Raw genomic sequence first — 16,707 nt, 5'->3', positions numbered from 1 at the left:
AAAAATATGCCAACTTATATATTATTTGAGATTGAAGTGGGTCTCATGTGAACCTCTCACTCTAATATCTAACGGTCACCCCTCAATTCACTTAAAAAAACACCTTAGCAAAAAGTAAGAATTCACTCTTACACCCGTTCTCAATGTTGGTGATATGTAATTTGTTTCCCCAATCGACATGTTTACCATCATTAATAGCGAAGCGATTTGGCTTATGATTACCCACTATCTCCTCGTCGGAAGTTTTAGGAACAACACAACAGTTTCCCATTTTAATGAAATCAAGAAAAATCAAGCAATTTTTACTGATCTCATAAGACTCATTTCCAAAAGTTTAATGAATCCTTCTTTGTTGAGATCAAGTGTTCCTGCTGCAATTCTCATAGCAGATGTCCAGTCGTCTATGAGATCTTCTCTGTTTTTGAAGTCCAATACATCAAGGTTAAGCATAAACCCGTAAGGATGTATAGGATCTAAAACAGTTTTCCCATAGGGTGTTTGGTGCAAAGGAATTTGAGTTCTCCTTGCCCTTGTTCCCGCTGGGTGTGATCCTCCACCGGTATGGAAATCAGTCTGAGATTCTCTCATATTTACATTATGAGATCCCATACTTTCCCTTGGTGGTTCCTGAGAAGATGACCAGGTTATTGCAGGTGGTGTTTCACCTACTGCTGTATTCATCTTTAGATCTACTACTTTGAGATTTGCGAAAGATTCCGCAAGCTCTTGTAGATCCTCCAAACCAATCCTTTCTAAAGTTGTCATCAGATCAATTTCTTTTCTGAGACAGACTTGATTAGATTGATCATCTTTTCTTCTTCAGTTAAAGGTTTTGACACCACTCTGGCCTTCCCTTGTTGATGTAACAAAGGTTCGGTACCAAAGGATGGTGGTAACCAACCTCCTGAAGTTCTTCTACTAGAACTTGGTTGTTGTTCTAGTTTCTGTATTCTTGTTTGAATATCCTTTAAGATTTCAAGAATTTCTTCTTGTTTTTCTAGGACCTTTTCAATCCTTTGAGGTACATAATATAGCATATTGCCATAATTTTGTATCGTTTTCTGTATTTCTCTAAGATCCAGAGAGAGCTTAGAGGAGTCTGGTACTATCTCCAGAAATTTATTATTCTGAATCATAAATTTTTACCTGAGGGTGCTGTTGCTTCCCTTCGTAGATCTTCTGTCTATACAGATCCATTGTTCTCTGAAGAATTTCTTCTGAGTAGATTTTGAAGTATGTTTTTACGGTTCTTTAAACCTTGTAAACGCATACCTTTCGTTCTGAGTTCAGTGAAGCATGTACTTCGCTGTAATTCTTGTTCTAATTGATTTATTTCCAGGGAAATAAGTTCAATTTCGAACTGGATGGTAGTCCCTGGCATATTTAACAGATAATTGAAGATCTGGTCTTTTCGGCCTGTAAGAGTCTACCTTTTGTGTATGCAAGGTTTTGCAAACACTGCTGTCTTTCATCAGGAGATAAATTTCCTGATTCAATGAGTTGTTTCAGATGCTTTATAGAACATCTGAATAGCTCTATTCGGAAACTAATGTTTCTGGAATAGAGATTGAAATGATTTCGGGGATTCCTAAATCCTTTCATTTCTTGATACATGACATATACCGTCATTTGTCTGATGTTTCCATCAGATCTGTACCATAACTTGGTGGTCACCAGTGACATATCTGTTCTATGTTTCTGATATCTAACGTAGTTAGCACTTTGTATATTCCAAAATATTGAGAGTTTTGTATTATTCTCCTTAACTAAACTTCTTCATATTTTAAATTAATCATTTGTTAATAATGATTTTCGTGCATAAAAAATGCTATATAATTTTGAGCGCGGCGTAATAAATCATTATGAGTTTAAATAATACCTTTTTTATTTGGTTTTTAATTTAATGTCATATGTCCGGTAAAATTGATTAATTAACTATTAAATATAATTTGCACAATTTAGTTAATTTATATTTATTTTTCATTATTTTTAAATTATATAACATGTAATAGAATTTTGACGATTGACATTGTAAGATTTTCAAATAAACAATGAATTAAGTTTTTCATAAAACTTGTAATATTCATCTGTGTAATATGACAGATACAACATTAATGTAATATATAAATATAAAATGAAATCGAGATGTCATATGTCAGCCACTCATATTTAATATTCGTAATATAATCAAATAATTTTAAACTTTAAAAATACATCCAGACGAGCGCTGGCCGCTGGATCTTGGAAAGGACACTGCATCTTCAGTATCAGTGGGCCAATTGTTGCCTGTTTGCATTTAATATAATAATCTTGGAACCCAGTGGGCTTCACTAGGCCCAACTAAATTATTATTTTTTTTAAGAAGGGCCCAACTAAATTATTGAAACCGTGTTGTAAGTAAAAATAATAATAATTATTATTATAAAATAAAAGATAAAGATAAATTAATATCATGTGATAAATCACATGTTTTTATTCATGAGAAGACCGACTCCATCCATATGTAGAATGAAAAATAATATTTGTGAGATAAAAAGTAATATTTTTCATGAATTAAGTCGAATTTGATATCCGTCTCCCTAAAATTATCCAATGAGATAGATAGTCATGAAAATTTTTATGTTGTAATAAATTTAAAACGTGACATTAAATTATTATTAGAATGAACTAAAGCCTGCCTAAAGAATCGTTACAGGATCAATGTGTAATCGAATCATAACCTCGAGGAAGATTACTATAAATTATTATGGTAATGACAAAAGATGAGTTCAAACTGAATATACGTTAATTTAATCTATTAAATAATACTTAATTGTTTCCCCTAATCGGGGTTTGACTTGGTCAAGGTTTTGTGTGCATTGATGTCACCACAAGTTCTTTTCCTAAATGTAAATGATACTACTAGTAGGCATTTTTAGCAACAACAATACATTGTTTTGACTATTGGTAAAAACTTGTATGAGACGGTCTCACAGATCGTATTTTGTGAGACATATCTTTTATTTGGGTCATCCATGAAAAAATATTACTTTTTATGTTAAGAATATTACTTTTTTTATTGCGAATATCGATAGAGTTGACTCGTCTCATAGATAAAGATCATTAGACCGTCTCATAAGAGACCTACTCTTGACTATTATGCCTTTTTAAAGATTTGATTTATATATATTTACTAAAAACCATAATTTTTATATAAAGTTAAATGTCCAATCCTATTATGATCAAAATCAAGATCTGTTCCATTTATTATAAATTATGATATTATTAAGAAAACAATTATTATTTGAAGTAACAATTGTTCCTGAAAAACTCAATCGGTACATTCTTCACTATTGATTAATTATGTTATAAAAAAATAAAAGTGGGCATTTTTGAAAAGATAGTGTGGTTTGGTGTTAAAAACAGAGGTGACCACAAAATCTTTTTATTCTTTTGAGGGACAAAAGTGGTTAATCAGTAGCAAAAAAATTGATTGGATTCCCTAAAGGAAAAAACCTTCATCCTGTCAATATGTGCTTTAAACCCAGAGACAGTCCATTTCCCATCTTTTGAGATCAAAATGGTTAAAAGTAGAGAAGTTTCTTTGAGGACGAAGATGGGAATGTCATGTATGTCACTTTGAATTTTGCACTTTAAAAAAAAATCATCAAGATTTTGAAATTTCCGGATATTTGAGAATTTGGGTTGGAAAGAGATTATTCCAACTTTTTGTGGTTAATATGAATGCAATCAAACATGGTGATTTAATCAACTTGATTTTTTGGTCCTCATTTTCAATCTATTATCTAATAAATAACATGTATGTATTGATTTATTTGGTGACCCAATTGAGATTGGAATGCAACGGGTGGAAGTAGGGGTGGGCAACGACCGGTTCGGTCCGGTTTTACTCTACAATGGTTCGGTTTTTCGGTTTTCGGTTTTGAATATCTCTAGTCTAAAACCGAACCATTTTATTACGGTTCGGTTCGGTTTTTTTGTATTTCGGTTCGGTTTATACGGCCGGTTATATACGGTTAGCTAAAATTTGTTACGAAATAAAATTATACGTCACTTTATGTCTTTAAAATATAAATCATAGTATATTTCAAACATTTAATTTGTGGGACTTAATTTTTTATATAAAAAATTAAAGAAATATATACAGAAAAGAAAAAGAAAACATCGACTGGTGAGTGGTGAGAAAGAAGAAAAAACAATCGGATTGAAAATTGAGAGCTAATGATACTAAGTTCTTAAATCTTAATAGGCTCATTATACATAAAAAGTCTTATACTAAACAATAATATGACCCATTATACATAAAAACCTTATACTTAACAATAATATGGCCGGTTCGGTTTTTTCGGTTTTTTCGGGGATGAAAACCGAAAACCGAACCGAAAAACCGAATTTCATAAATTTTAAAACCATAACCGACCGAAAAACCGATAAAACCGAACCATTTAAACCGAATTATTCGGTTCGGTCGGTTTTTTCGGTTTTTCGGGTTTTATGCCCACCCCTAGGTGGAAGCAAAGTGAATAAAAGTACATTGGCACCACTATGTGCTTTTTTGTGTTCATTTTGGCTTTAAAGTTGAAAATGGATTCGGGCACGAGGCATGAGTCACATTATTTATTCGCATTTTCTTAAAAGCTTGAATTAACGGCCGATTTCTTATGTTTTCACCCAGCTAACCTCATTTTTTTGTTGGCAAAAACTTATGTGAGACAGTCTCACGAGTTGTATTTTGTGAGACATATATTTTATTTGGGTCATCAATGAAAATATTATTTTTTATGTTAAGAATATTTATTTTTATTGTGAATATCGGTAGAGTTGAGTCGTCTCACAGATAAATATTCATGAGACCGTCTCATAAGATACCTACTTTTTTTTTTTGCCATTATTAGACAAGTAATTACTGTGATTTGAAATTTGAAAGGTTGACAAATTGCACTACTCGTGTCTCACTTGGTATGTTTAAAATGTGTATTAATCATTGGAGAGTTTATAAATTTCAAGACAATTATTGTTTGGGCTGTTTTGCATTCACATACCTTGTAATTAATATTTACCTTCTTATTAAATATTAAAAATTCTAATATATAAGAAAAATTATAATATATATATAAGAAAGATAAATGTCATATAAATTAAACACAGGGGATGTGCATACTGCAGACAATGCAAAAAACCCGTTATTTTTTTGGTTAACAGTTATTGAAAATGGGATAAATTTCATTATATTTAATTATACTTTAAAACAAACTTGGCATACTCAATTTTTTTAATGAAAATTCATAGTCGTCATATTTTCTATGCGCATTCCAAATTACTCTATCTAGTAAATCGTACTTAACAAAACATGTGCGACATATTCTTTCGATGAAATAATAGTAAAACATATAATCATTAATCAAATACTTATCAACTAGAATATCCTCAAAATTATCTGCTGAAATATTTAATACATGATTATTTTGTCCAGCATATCGACTACACCCCTCCAAATACGACAAAATCATAGGCCCAAAAAAAAAGCAAGAAACTCAAACTAAAAAAAAAATGTTTTAACTGCATCTCATTAAATTTGCAGGCCTATCTTGCAAGAAAGAATGTAATTATATAAATGGCAGCGAAAAAAATGAGAGATAACCGATATGGTCCAAAATTGAATGATTGTATTTCTATTTCTCATCTATATTTATTATTTTTTATGAATAATTTAAATAATATTTTTTATGAATAATTTAAATATAATATTGGTCTTATAAAATTAATATGTGAGATTGTATCGAATTTGTTGTGAAACTGAAAACGGTAAAAATAAATCAAAATTATTTAACCAGCTAGAGTAAATGTGGGCAGTGGTGGTTTTGTATTTATAGTGGTAGGCTCTCACTTAGCAGCAGCAGCTGGAAAAAGTGGCTACAGTTAAAATGGTGGAAGCCTATCAATTTCAGTCATCATCAATAATAATAATAGTAAGAGAGAAACAAGACTGAGCAACCATTCAAACAGGTGGAGAGAGAGACACGCAGAGAGAGGCAAACATTGTAATTCATATCAAATATAATGGAAAATGGCACAGAATTCCTGTAAACCTTTTGTCTTCTCCACCTGCATTCCATTTCAGGACAATCTTGTTCCATTCACCAGTTAAAAAAATTGCCAGAACACGGGAGGAGGAGGTGTTCAGGTGGTGGAAATGGGCGGAGGAGGTGGCTGCGCTCCGTGGAAATTCAAGAAAGCGGCCAAGAGAATATTTGTGCAGACGTGTGGTTCTTTCTGCCAGAGTCCACAATCCCATGTTCTTGATGCATCTGTCGCCCCCAGTGTAAGTCTTCATTTTGCCCAGAGATCAAATTCCATGTTCTTGACGGAAGATTGCAGGTTAGGAGTTGTGTGAATTTTGATTTTTCTGTTTTGTTTCCAGCGATTTTTTGATTCATCCGATTATGCTATCCCACCGGGGAATCAAAAGAGGAATTTTTCTTGCAAGAAGGTCTCCTCAGAGATTTCGGAGCGAGTTGATTCAAGCTCAAGCCCTTCTTCTAATAAGGTATGTTTTCATGCCATTCCATGATCTTCTACTCTTTCTTGAGGAATTATTTTTATTTATGGTGTTATTTTTCCAGATATTTTTAATCAATTGCATGCTCAATTTATTAGCAGATTTTGTATTTAATTCTGAATCTACTACAGGTTTAATTGTGGAGCGCTCATTTACTCTGTTAACTTTCAAGAAGTTTTCGCATTTATGACCAAAATGTAGTTTTTGGTTTTTACTGGAGGAGATGATTGGGTTATTCGACACTCCGTAGGGGGTTAATTATCGTACTTTTTGAACGAAGATTGAATTTTTAGGAAAATCAGACACGAAAAAGATCTAGCTTGCAATGCATCGAGTATCTCTCTCTTTTTTATCTCAGTCGTATTTCTAACTATTGGATTTCTTATGCCCTTTTTCCCAATGCTTATTGCAGAACTTGTGCGCAATATGTCTTGATCCGTTGAATTACAGCTCAGGTAACAGTCCTGGGAAGGCTATATTCACAGCTCAATGCTCCCATGCATTCCATTTTGCTTGCATCGCTTCCAATGTACGGCACGGTAGTGTCACCTGCCCCATTTGTCGTGCTCAATGGACACAGCTACCACGCAACCTTAATACCCGGTGTTCCATCCATTACAACAAGACTGACCCAGTTTTACGAATCATCGACGACTCCATAGCCAATTCTCGGGTTCACAGGCGATCCTTTCTGCGTTCTGCACGTTATGACGATGACGATCCAGTCGAGCCTGACCACACAAGCGATCAACCCCGCCTTCAACTCTCTCTTTTGACTGCCTCTCTGCTTCCACCAAGCTTCAATTCGTGCTCATGTCAAGATTCTGGAACTAGTTCTTGCCACTATTGCAGGATTCCGTCCAATCATGTATCCGGGTCATCATCAATGGCAGGTTCACCTCTTGCTGCACATATTTTTCCTTCAACCGGGGCAGAAACTCCTAACTTTTCGTGCTCCCCAAACAATGGAGCTTATCTTCGCGTGAGATCATCACATCAGCCTGCAACTGACTTGGTCTTAGTGACGAGCCCAAATGGGCCACACCTGAGGCTTATGAAACAATCCATGGCATTGGTTGTTTCCTCGTTACGTCCTATTGATCGTTTAGCCATTGTCACTTACTCTTCTGCAGCATCAAGAGTCTTTCCTCTTAGGCGCATGACTTCTTATGGTAAACGAACTGCATTACAAATCATTGATCGTTTGTTCTATACGGGGCAAGCAGACCCAATGGAAGGGCTCGAGAAAGGAGTGAAGATACTTGGAGATCGTGTCCACAAGAACCCAAGATCTTGTATTCTGCACCTCGCAGACACCCCATCAAGATCCTACCACCAGTTTGACATGGAAATCCTGGTTAGAGTATTCCACGTGGGTTTCGGCTTTGGTGCCTCAAATGGCTTCGTCATGCATGAATTTGAGGAATTTCTGGTGAGAACATTGGGAGGCGCAATCAGAGATATCCAGCTGAGGATTGGGGAAAGCTCAAGGATTGTTAGTATTGGAGAGATGAGAGGCGGTGAAGAGAGGAATCTTCCTTTGTATCTAGGTGAATCGGGACATGTAAGCGTGGAGTATAGCTACATTGATGGTGGAGAAGAAGGCGAATGTGTAAGAAGGGGTGAAATTGTCGTGCATTTGGAGGATAAAAGAGAGAATATGGATGGTCATGTCCCCGTAGATGGAAGGATTAGCGGTGCAGAGAGTTGGGATTACCATGATCCTTTCATGGCTAGAAGGTGGGCCAAGCATTTGCATGGCTATAGGCTGTAATATTATTTTATATCACGTTTCATTTGCAGTTCTTTACGTATACGGTTGCCGAATTTATTGACTAATTTCATGTAGGTTCGATCTTTAATTTTTCTTTGTGGGAACTTGAACAGTGGTTGTATTCTATTTTTTGTTTCTTATATTTGAGCCTTGTACATTCATTTATTTCATTAATGGCTTCCACTGAAGCTGGGGGTGATCTAAATTTTCAAAATAGGTTTAAAAAAAATTGCTTGGTAGAATTCGACCGCTAAATTTGAATTCAACAAACCATTATTAACACAAAATAAGTCATTTTTAAATTCAAGGTTGAATGCAAGCTAATAAGCAATTAAATGAAGCATGCTTTATCCCTCTTCATAGTGCTAAAAAAACAAAGAAAATAACAAGGAGGAAGACTAAATAAAAAAACATAGAAAACAGAAATTAGAAAAAAGGAAAGAGAAAAAAAACCTTCCTAGTCTATAATACAGAGGTGGTAGTGATGGCTCATGATGAGCAATGTCTCTTATGATTAACTTTCTTGAGGATGCAAAGACGTAATCGCTGGCTCAGAGCTTCCAGCTTCTCAAACCTGTCCCGTTTGGTCTTCTTAGTGTCCAAGGAGGAAGCTTTATCCTTCTTCTTCTTGCTGTCGTCCTTAGGCGAGCTTAAAGAACTTAGCTGAGAATCTCGAAGAGGGGTTGCAAGCACCTTTATAGTTTTCTGCTAATCAGTACATGAAGTTGCTTATCATGAAGCTTTAACCCATGATCCAATAGATTGATTGAGTAAGAATTAAGGGAGTGAGGAGGGAAATCGTGTCCCTTGAATAGAGGATGGATAAATACCTGATCGTAGTTACTGGCACTAGTACAATCCATAGAAGGTACGTCGCTGCCAAGAGATGAGCATCGTCCCCAGCTTTCTCTATTTGAGCTTGTATATGAGCAACTCTCTTCATTTTGGCCATTTCGTTTGTCCTACTCAATAAAAAACTGAACTGTAAAACTAAAGATCTTGCAGAGATAGCTATGTCGTCCATTATTCATTGAATGAGAAACAATCAAATCTGAGATATATTGGTAAAGTTTAATTTTTTTCTTTACCACCAAAGTACCTGCAAAGGCAGTTCATCAATGCCGTGAAGTTCTGCATCTTCTACAGCTAGGCCATCCTGCAATAATAAAGTAAATGTAGATACATTTATAAGACAAGTTTTAAGGATTCAAACCGGAAATATATCTTACACATACTGATTAATTACTTGAATATAAGAGCAACTTAAACCAGAAACAGTTAAAAGTTTACGCTAACAACTGGCGCAATGTCCGAAAGGAGGTCCCCCACAGACTTGACTGATGACACATTACATGGAGCGGAAGAAGAACTCGCTGTATCAGCACTCACATTTCGAATCCCAGCAATTATCTCATACAACAGATCCTGATGGAAAAAACGTAAGTATTCATCAGGTAATGAGAGGACGAGCTCCACATAAAACATAGAAATAATGGTGATAAAAGCAAATCAACCATAAACGATAAGGAAAGAGAGAAGCTGAAAAGTTTAAGTGTTCACTGGCCAGCTATGGTTTAGCACAAAATGGACTCGCCGAATATAATTTGAATAGGTGATTTACGGATTATGAAGATTATTCCTCGTAGCTTTCACAAAGAGCAAGGATGGTCATTCAGCTACCAGATCACATGGTACTATGTGAAATACCAAAAAGAAAGAAGTAAAACTGCTTGTAGAATTCAATATGAATATAAAGTATAAACCAATTAAGTTGATACTTTTTCACCGCTCCAAAGCCAGAATATTGCTCAGGGACACACACCACACAGTAAGCTGATGTTGGATTGAGTAGAAGGTCCCGACCAACTGACCAAGTTTAAGTGCCAGCCAAACAAACACTAGGAGATAAGGTAATATGTTATTACATGTTCTTACGACACCACTGCCAATATAGAGTAGAATTCACATACATAAATACAAATATGCATTTAAAAATGCAATAAATGAGATTAAATCATCTCCAACTTCCAACTAGAATATTACATCAAATCCGGTCAAATTTTAAGTAAGAACAATAAACCAACCAAAATATGTAGACATATTATTGATATGTTATATCAATGATAAAATTGAACACTATCCAAAATTTCGAAGTACCCCATAAAAGAAATGATTTACTAAACAACGTGCGTATAAATTACCTCGTCCATACCAGACTTAACCTTCAGATCTCCTAGATCATAATATGTTTCAATTTTTGCTGAATTCCTAGATGGAAGCCGAGGAGGATGGAGGACATTGTAGAAGAAAATTGATACAGAATCATAATAAAACTGGGGTCGGGATGAGTTGTGATCACCCTCAAACTTGATAATATTTTTATCACCCTGCATAACCAATAAATTTGAGTGTTTCTTATTAAGGCGTTTATAACATGAGACTGGTAGAAAGTTTTCATACCACGTATGATTTAAAAATAATATCTGAATGCTGAGGCTGGATAAATTTATCATCTTTTGCGTGCCCAAACAAAGCAGGAATAAATGACTTTGGTGCAACCTGCATAGTCAATTTAAAATTAAGTCGTGATAAGTACCAAGATCAGTTCAGAAAGTGCTGGGCCGGCTAAAAAGGCAGTTTCACCTCATCAGAAAGTGCAAATAAAAAACGAGGGTCAAAATAAACTTGCTAAAGAATCCAACGTATATGTACAGACCTGTACACAATCAAGTCGCATGATATCAAACTTGGCCTTTCTCTGAATTATTCTTCGCATGTACTGGATACCCACCTTAACCTATAATACATGAAAAGTGGTAGCACAAATTATTCAGAAGGAAAACGGTAAATTTAAAATCATTCTTCAGAAATTTGAGAGACCTTATAATAACGAGAATATTAATCTCTCTTTTACTAAGCTTAATTTGTAATATTGTTGCACAAATATGCAACTGAAAGAGATAAAACAGACCAAGAAGAAGCAAAACATGTGATCGTATTCGCATACTAAAGAACATGATGTTGGTCGGTCAATATATTTTTATGTTTCCAATATAATACATTGAAGATTTTTTATCTGGATGTCCAAAGACGCACTGAATTCATTCTGGAATGGATTTTCATCCTAACTAGTTAAAGAAACATAAGAATAACAAAAAAAATTGCAAAAGTGCATTGAGCCAGTTTCATTTGTTTACTATGCATGAATGTTTTGTTCAGCCACATGCAACTTGAATTGTGTAAAAACAAAAAGGATCAGATGGCAGCATATGGCAACATACTGTAAACTTTGGCAGCCGAATTTTGTACACGTCTGCAAGTTCCATCATAAGATTAAACAAATTAGAGAAGGCACTGTCTAACACCATTCCAGCTATGGAAGGATCTTCGGCTCCATAAAGAAGGCTGCAGTACATTAATGGGCATTATATTAGTGAAAAATGATGTCCCTTCAAATGCTCTGGCACACGGGAACATAAAGTGCCCATATAGTGAACAGACAACTTCACTATACCAAAAATTTTGCAGCAAATAAATACTAGGCCTCCAGGAATCCCAAAATCAAATCGAAAAATCTATTTACTCCTATGATAATCATGAAAACATTTGTAATGTGATGTTTCTGGTATTTAACATTAAATTCATAGTCATAGTCCTTTCAGGAGAAAAAAAACTTTGATAGAAGGTTAACAGAAAATTATTGAATTTTGTTGACTTGCATCAAATCTAGGTGAGGGCAAAACAAAGTCCCAAACCTCCTTTCTTCACATTCTCTACAGGAGTTTTATTCAGATTTTTGGCAATTATAGCCATTTTGGTTTTCTATATTCCATCACCATTACATAGTTCCAGTAAAATCCAACAAGTTCAAAAAATGGCATAGAAAAGACTTGTGAACCCTGATTACTGGCTTTAATTAGCCTTCAGTGCCCGTATGTTGCTCATAGATGTTGGTATATCCTCAACAATATAAGATACATCCGTCAATAAAAGTCAATACCAAACTCAAATATCTACCCAACTGGATCTATTCTATATGAAACTATTGCACATATATTCATCCCCATTTGAAAAATTACCTATAAATGACTACTTGATTGAGAATAAAAATAAGAGTTTAAATTGTACCTCGGGGATTGCATTGTTATATGAAGCAAAAAAACATAGGAATAAATCTGGAGCACAAACTAACATTCCAAAACTTCAAAGCAGAAAACAATCACGAACCTTGTCACTGCACCCATCGACCTCCCCCAAAGACCTATACGAGATACTTTCTCATTACTCCTCAGATATGAAACCACAACCTTCAGGTCATTTTTCTGAAAATTCAGGCAAGAAATACATCATTCAAAGAAGAAACTCGGAGATATCATATTAACAAAGGGAAAACTACCTCATGCCAACCAAGACTGACATAATCCCCATCAGATAAGCCAGACCCTGAAAAGTCAAGAGTGAATACAGTAATATTCGAAGGCAGAAGAACCACAGCAGCCTCATTTCCATCCGCTCGACACCCACTGCATGAGAAAAATAAACAAATAAGATTCACAAGCTCTGACTCCGTCGATCAAGTCTGGGAGAAAATAAAATTCAGGGTTGCATCTTGGACGATAAACTTGCAAGAGTACAATCATTTATGTATTTAAGATTTAGTTAGGGACTCGAAATTTGTATGGCCGTGAGAATTGTGTGATGATGTCATAGAGCTGAACTTTTCGATAATCTTCTTGTAAAGTTGTTGCGGATTACTCATCTGCACATATGGTGTAACCTCAAAATATTATAATAAAATTAGTTTTCTATCAAAAAAAAAAAAAAGATTCACAAGCTCACACACCTAGCCTCAATAATTGATAATTTTACACGACGGTATTTTTCTTTGAAAAAAATGTACTACCTTAAACATATGAAAGCTTATACTCAGAAAAGTACTGTATACATATAAAATTCTATATATTCTGAGATTCAATCCAGGCAATCTGCTTTTCCCAACATCAATTGCCACTACTATATATATATATAAAAAAAGACATCGTTTTTTCGGCCAGTTCTGCAGAGGACCAACTAGATGGTAAACCAGAAACAACGCTACACAAGAAAGGTAGAATCCACGATCTACATCCAACTAAACACACCGAATATAACTAACTGCAAACATACATCGAAGATGGACAAAATCATATACCGCTTTAAACTAGGGATGACAATGGGTAGGGTATGAGTCGGATTTCATACACCCATGTCCATACCCATTTATTAAATTCATCCACATACCAACCCATCGGTATCATCCCCATGCCCATACCCATCGGGTATTGAATTTCATCATCCATGCCCCATACCCATCGGATTATCGGATACTCATACCCTACCCAAATACCCTATTATCATATACAATTGAATTTTTTTCAAATTTTAATTGTTTCAATGAAGTTATGAATATTTAAAAAAATATTTAAATGAACAATAAGAAAAATTATTAATGATAAAAATTTACAAATAAACTTTATAGAAAAAATAACAAAATATTAAAAATAGTTTATATTAGTTGAACAAAAGTATGAAATCCAACAAAAATATAGTAAAATTTACACCATATTAAAAAATTCATAATTCAATTGATTAATCATCTATGATCTACCCCTAGTTTAATCATATGTAAACATTATCAACCCAAAATCAAACTAGATCGGTTTATCTCGAACTAATTGTACATGTCTTCATCACTTGACATTGTAGAAAGAATACAATGAACTAAGGAACACATGTCTTCATCTCCGAACTAATCATACATGTCTCCGAACTAAGGAATACGATGAACTATAATAAAGAAATAAAGTATTTTTCAATTTTTGAAATCAAACATGGAATAAATTTACCGATTTATTTGGATTTGAGAAGATGAATCTTTAATATAAATAAATATAATTACAATATATATACATATACATACACACACACACACACACACACATATATATACACATATATATATATATATATATTAATTTAAACGGGTAATCGGGTCGGGTGTGGGTCGGATTATATCAAACCCGCCTCCATACCCGAAACCGAAAATCCCCATACCCGATTACCCAATTATTTAATCGGGTCTAAAAATCCCTCCATACCCTCTTCTATTCGGGTCGGATATCGGATCCTCCAACGGGTTCGGAGGAAATTGCCATCCCTACTTTAAACATCTCAATAGTACAACATGTTATGATACTTCTGTTTTCCTCACGGTGTTCCTACAGATGCCACTCAGACTATATGACTATATGAGGTAATACATTTAGTGCATTCCATCGTATGCAGCAGCAACTATGTTCTAACATGGTAATTTAGAAGCCAATTGAATACCTGTTTCCATGGCAGTAGATAACACAGGGAAGGGGAACATCCTCAGGAACCTGTGAAGGGACATAATGACTACACCTCAAGCTATGGCCTCTTTCATTCATAAGCTGCAAAATCAAGCAGTCCGTATTTTTTAACTCTTTAATACATTCAGGACTTCATGGTTGAAAATGGAAACAAGCATCTTATATTCCTATTAAGTAACTGAAAAATATATGTTTCTGTTGACTGATGGCCATACTTGCCTCCAGGTCTTCTCTTATGTATTTTCTTCCTCCGAGAGTAAAATCCTTTTCCCATAAATACTGATCTGGGTTATATTCAGCTCTGTTTTAAAAGCAGGAGGTTAGACTACAGGTAAAAACAATAATGCAAAGAAAGAGCTTAGATGTGCGGGCAAATGCTACAAGGTATCACAATGAGTCATAATTTGCAAAATTGTAGAGGTATCATAGAGAAAAAAGTGAATAGATTATTTGAGGTTTAGAAGCTATCACGTAAAATAACTATTTTAAGGGACCAGAAGATAGTGTATATACAAGCAGCAACATCTAGAACGCAAGAAGCTCTACCAAGAATCACTTGGTTGTGTAAAATTGCAAATTTTTGTTCCTCTACTTCCTGTACTTTGATCAGTAAATAAAAGAACAATTCATATCCAAATTGGGTAGTTGATGTTACCAACCAATTTACATCTTCGCTTGACCATAGAAAAGGAGGCAGCTTACCAAGGGGGTGATGAATGTGAACAAGACACTGATTCGAGAAATGAGTTGGTCTAAATTTTCAATCACTTACAAGATAATTGATATACGGTCCAATTTTATAGCACAATAAATATCACAGATTTTACTGAAAAGACAAGCAAGTTCAAAAACCAACATCCTGAGAGTAAACAAGAAAATTGAACAAGAGAGACGAATAAATGTACCTAGGCGGCCGAATAACAAAATTAATGAACTGCTCGATCATCTTGAATGGAAAACTAACTAAGCAGCCACTCCCAAAAGGATTGAATTAATTTATTTCCCAATTGCAAATGTGGAGGCTGACTTCTGTATCTTTATTCGTGAAATATAACTAGGAGAAGAAAATCCAACTCAAGTTTAAGGAACTAAGCTCAAAATCATAAAAGGTAACATCCTAACTATAAGAACTTAGTCAACACTATCTCGACTATCATTTTCAAAAAACAAACAATAACAGCAGCGACACCACCCCGAAGATCAACTTCATTGAGCAAAGGCTGAATCTTGGAGTAAAGACACGAAATTTATGGTTCAAATGGCTAAAATTTCCAACCTTTTCAATATTTTCCTTCTATAACATCGATACTCGACAACTGTAGCTCTTCTCACATCTGGATTAAATGGGGTAAAAAAAGGAAAACATATTGTCTCAAAAGCCCATGTGAAAACCCAAACATAACCTAGAAAAAGAATCTAAAATTAGTTTAATCGAGACAGATCTCCAAACCCAATTTTCCAAAGTTCTTGAATCAAGAAAAGAAAAGAAAGAAGGTAAGATGAAGATTGAAAGGAAGAAGTACAGAAGGCAAACAAATTGGTTCGATCCAAAGAAGCAGAGCTCAAAACCACAAAAATAACCCCTAAATTTAGCTAAAACTAGCTCCGCGGAGGAATAAAACAAATAGATACAGACAAATATCAACCGATAAAAATAACAATAAAAAAGAACAAGATATTCCAGCGAGCGAAAGGAGGAACTGTGGTGAAATTGAAGGAAAAGGAAGAATCAAGTAGACAGAGGAGAGACACCGAATTGAAATAAAGTAAGGCAGAATAGCTGAGGCCTCAAGGTGCTGCTCCTGCACCCATAACAACTGCCTCCACCATACAAACAAAATGACAATTGCACACAAATACGAATATAAATAAAAATATTTAATGGATTAAATGAAGATGCTCGATAGAAATTTGTTTTTCACATAAAAATTATTTGAAAAAAAACAAAAACAAAATTTGACATACGATTGTCCATTCAGGCA

General features: G+C 34.6%; 2 protein-coding genes across 7 annotated transcripts; one reads left to right on the top strand and one right to left on the bottom strand.

Annotated features, from left to right (window-relative positions):
• Nucleotides 1–5,886: 5,886 nt before the first annotated feature.
• Nucleotides 5,887–8,503, top strand: LOC140814938 (probable E3 ubiquitin-protein ligase EDA40). The gene is made up of 3 exons (XM_073174036.1): nt 5,887–6,322; nt 6,422–6,547; nt 6,972–8,503. Exons 1-3 carry the CDS (start codon nt 6,194–6,196, stop codon nt 8,331–8,333), a joined length of 1,617 nt encoding a protein of 538 aa, XP_073030137.1. The 5' UTR covers nt 5,887–6,193; the 3' UTR covers nt 8,334–8,503.
• A 139-nt stretch (nt 8,504–8,642) lies between these two features.
• On the bottom strand, nt 8,643–16,573 carry LOC140813563 (uncharacterized). 6 transcript variants are annotated; one of them, XM_073172122.1, is made up of 14 exons: nt 16,176–16,572; nt 15,631–16,059; nt 14,945–15,026; nt 14,703–14,806; nt 12,730–12,856; nt 12,561–12,655; nt 11,615–11,738; nt 11,050–11,130; nt 10,794–10,892; nt 10,535–10,720; nt 9,624–9,758; nt 9,433–9,489; nt 9,164–9,295; nt 8,643–9,038 (listed from the first exon to the last, which is right to left on the bottom strand). In XM_073172122.1, exons 2-14 carry the CDS (start codon nt 15,669–15,671, stop codon nt 8,823–8,825), a joined length of 1,479 nt encoding a protein of 492 aa, XP_073028223.1. In that variant the 5' UTR covers nt 15,672–16,059; nt 16,176–16,572; the 3' UTR covers nt 8,643–8,822. The 6 variants fall into 6 exon arrangements, with proteins under 6 accessions (XP_073028223.1, XP_073028230.1, XP_073028224.1 ...); XM_073172129.1 differs by having other exon boundaries at nt 16,002–16,059; nt 16,176–16,571; XM_073172123.1 differs by having other exon boundaries at nt 14,963–15,026; nt 15,631–16,573.
• Between the last annotated feature and the right edge of the window lie 134 nt (nt 16,574–16,707).

This window comes from Primulina eburnea, chromosome 15 (assembly GCF_022965805.1).
Source record: "Primulina eburnea isolate SZY01 chromosome 15, ASM2296580v1, whole genome shotgun sequence".
Classification (NCBI taxonomy): Eukaryota; Viridiplantae; Streptophyta; class Magnoliopsida; order Lamiales; family Gesneriaceae; genus Primulina; species Primulina eburnea.
Note: the sequence above shows the minus strand (reverse complement) of the source record. Positions and strands in the feature narration are given on the sequence as shown.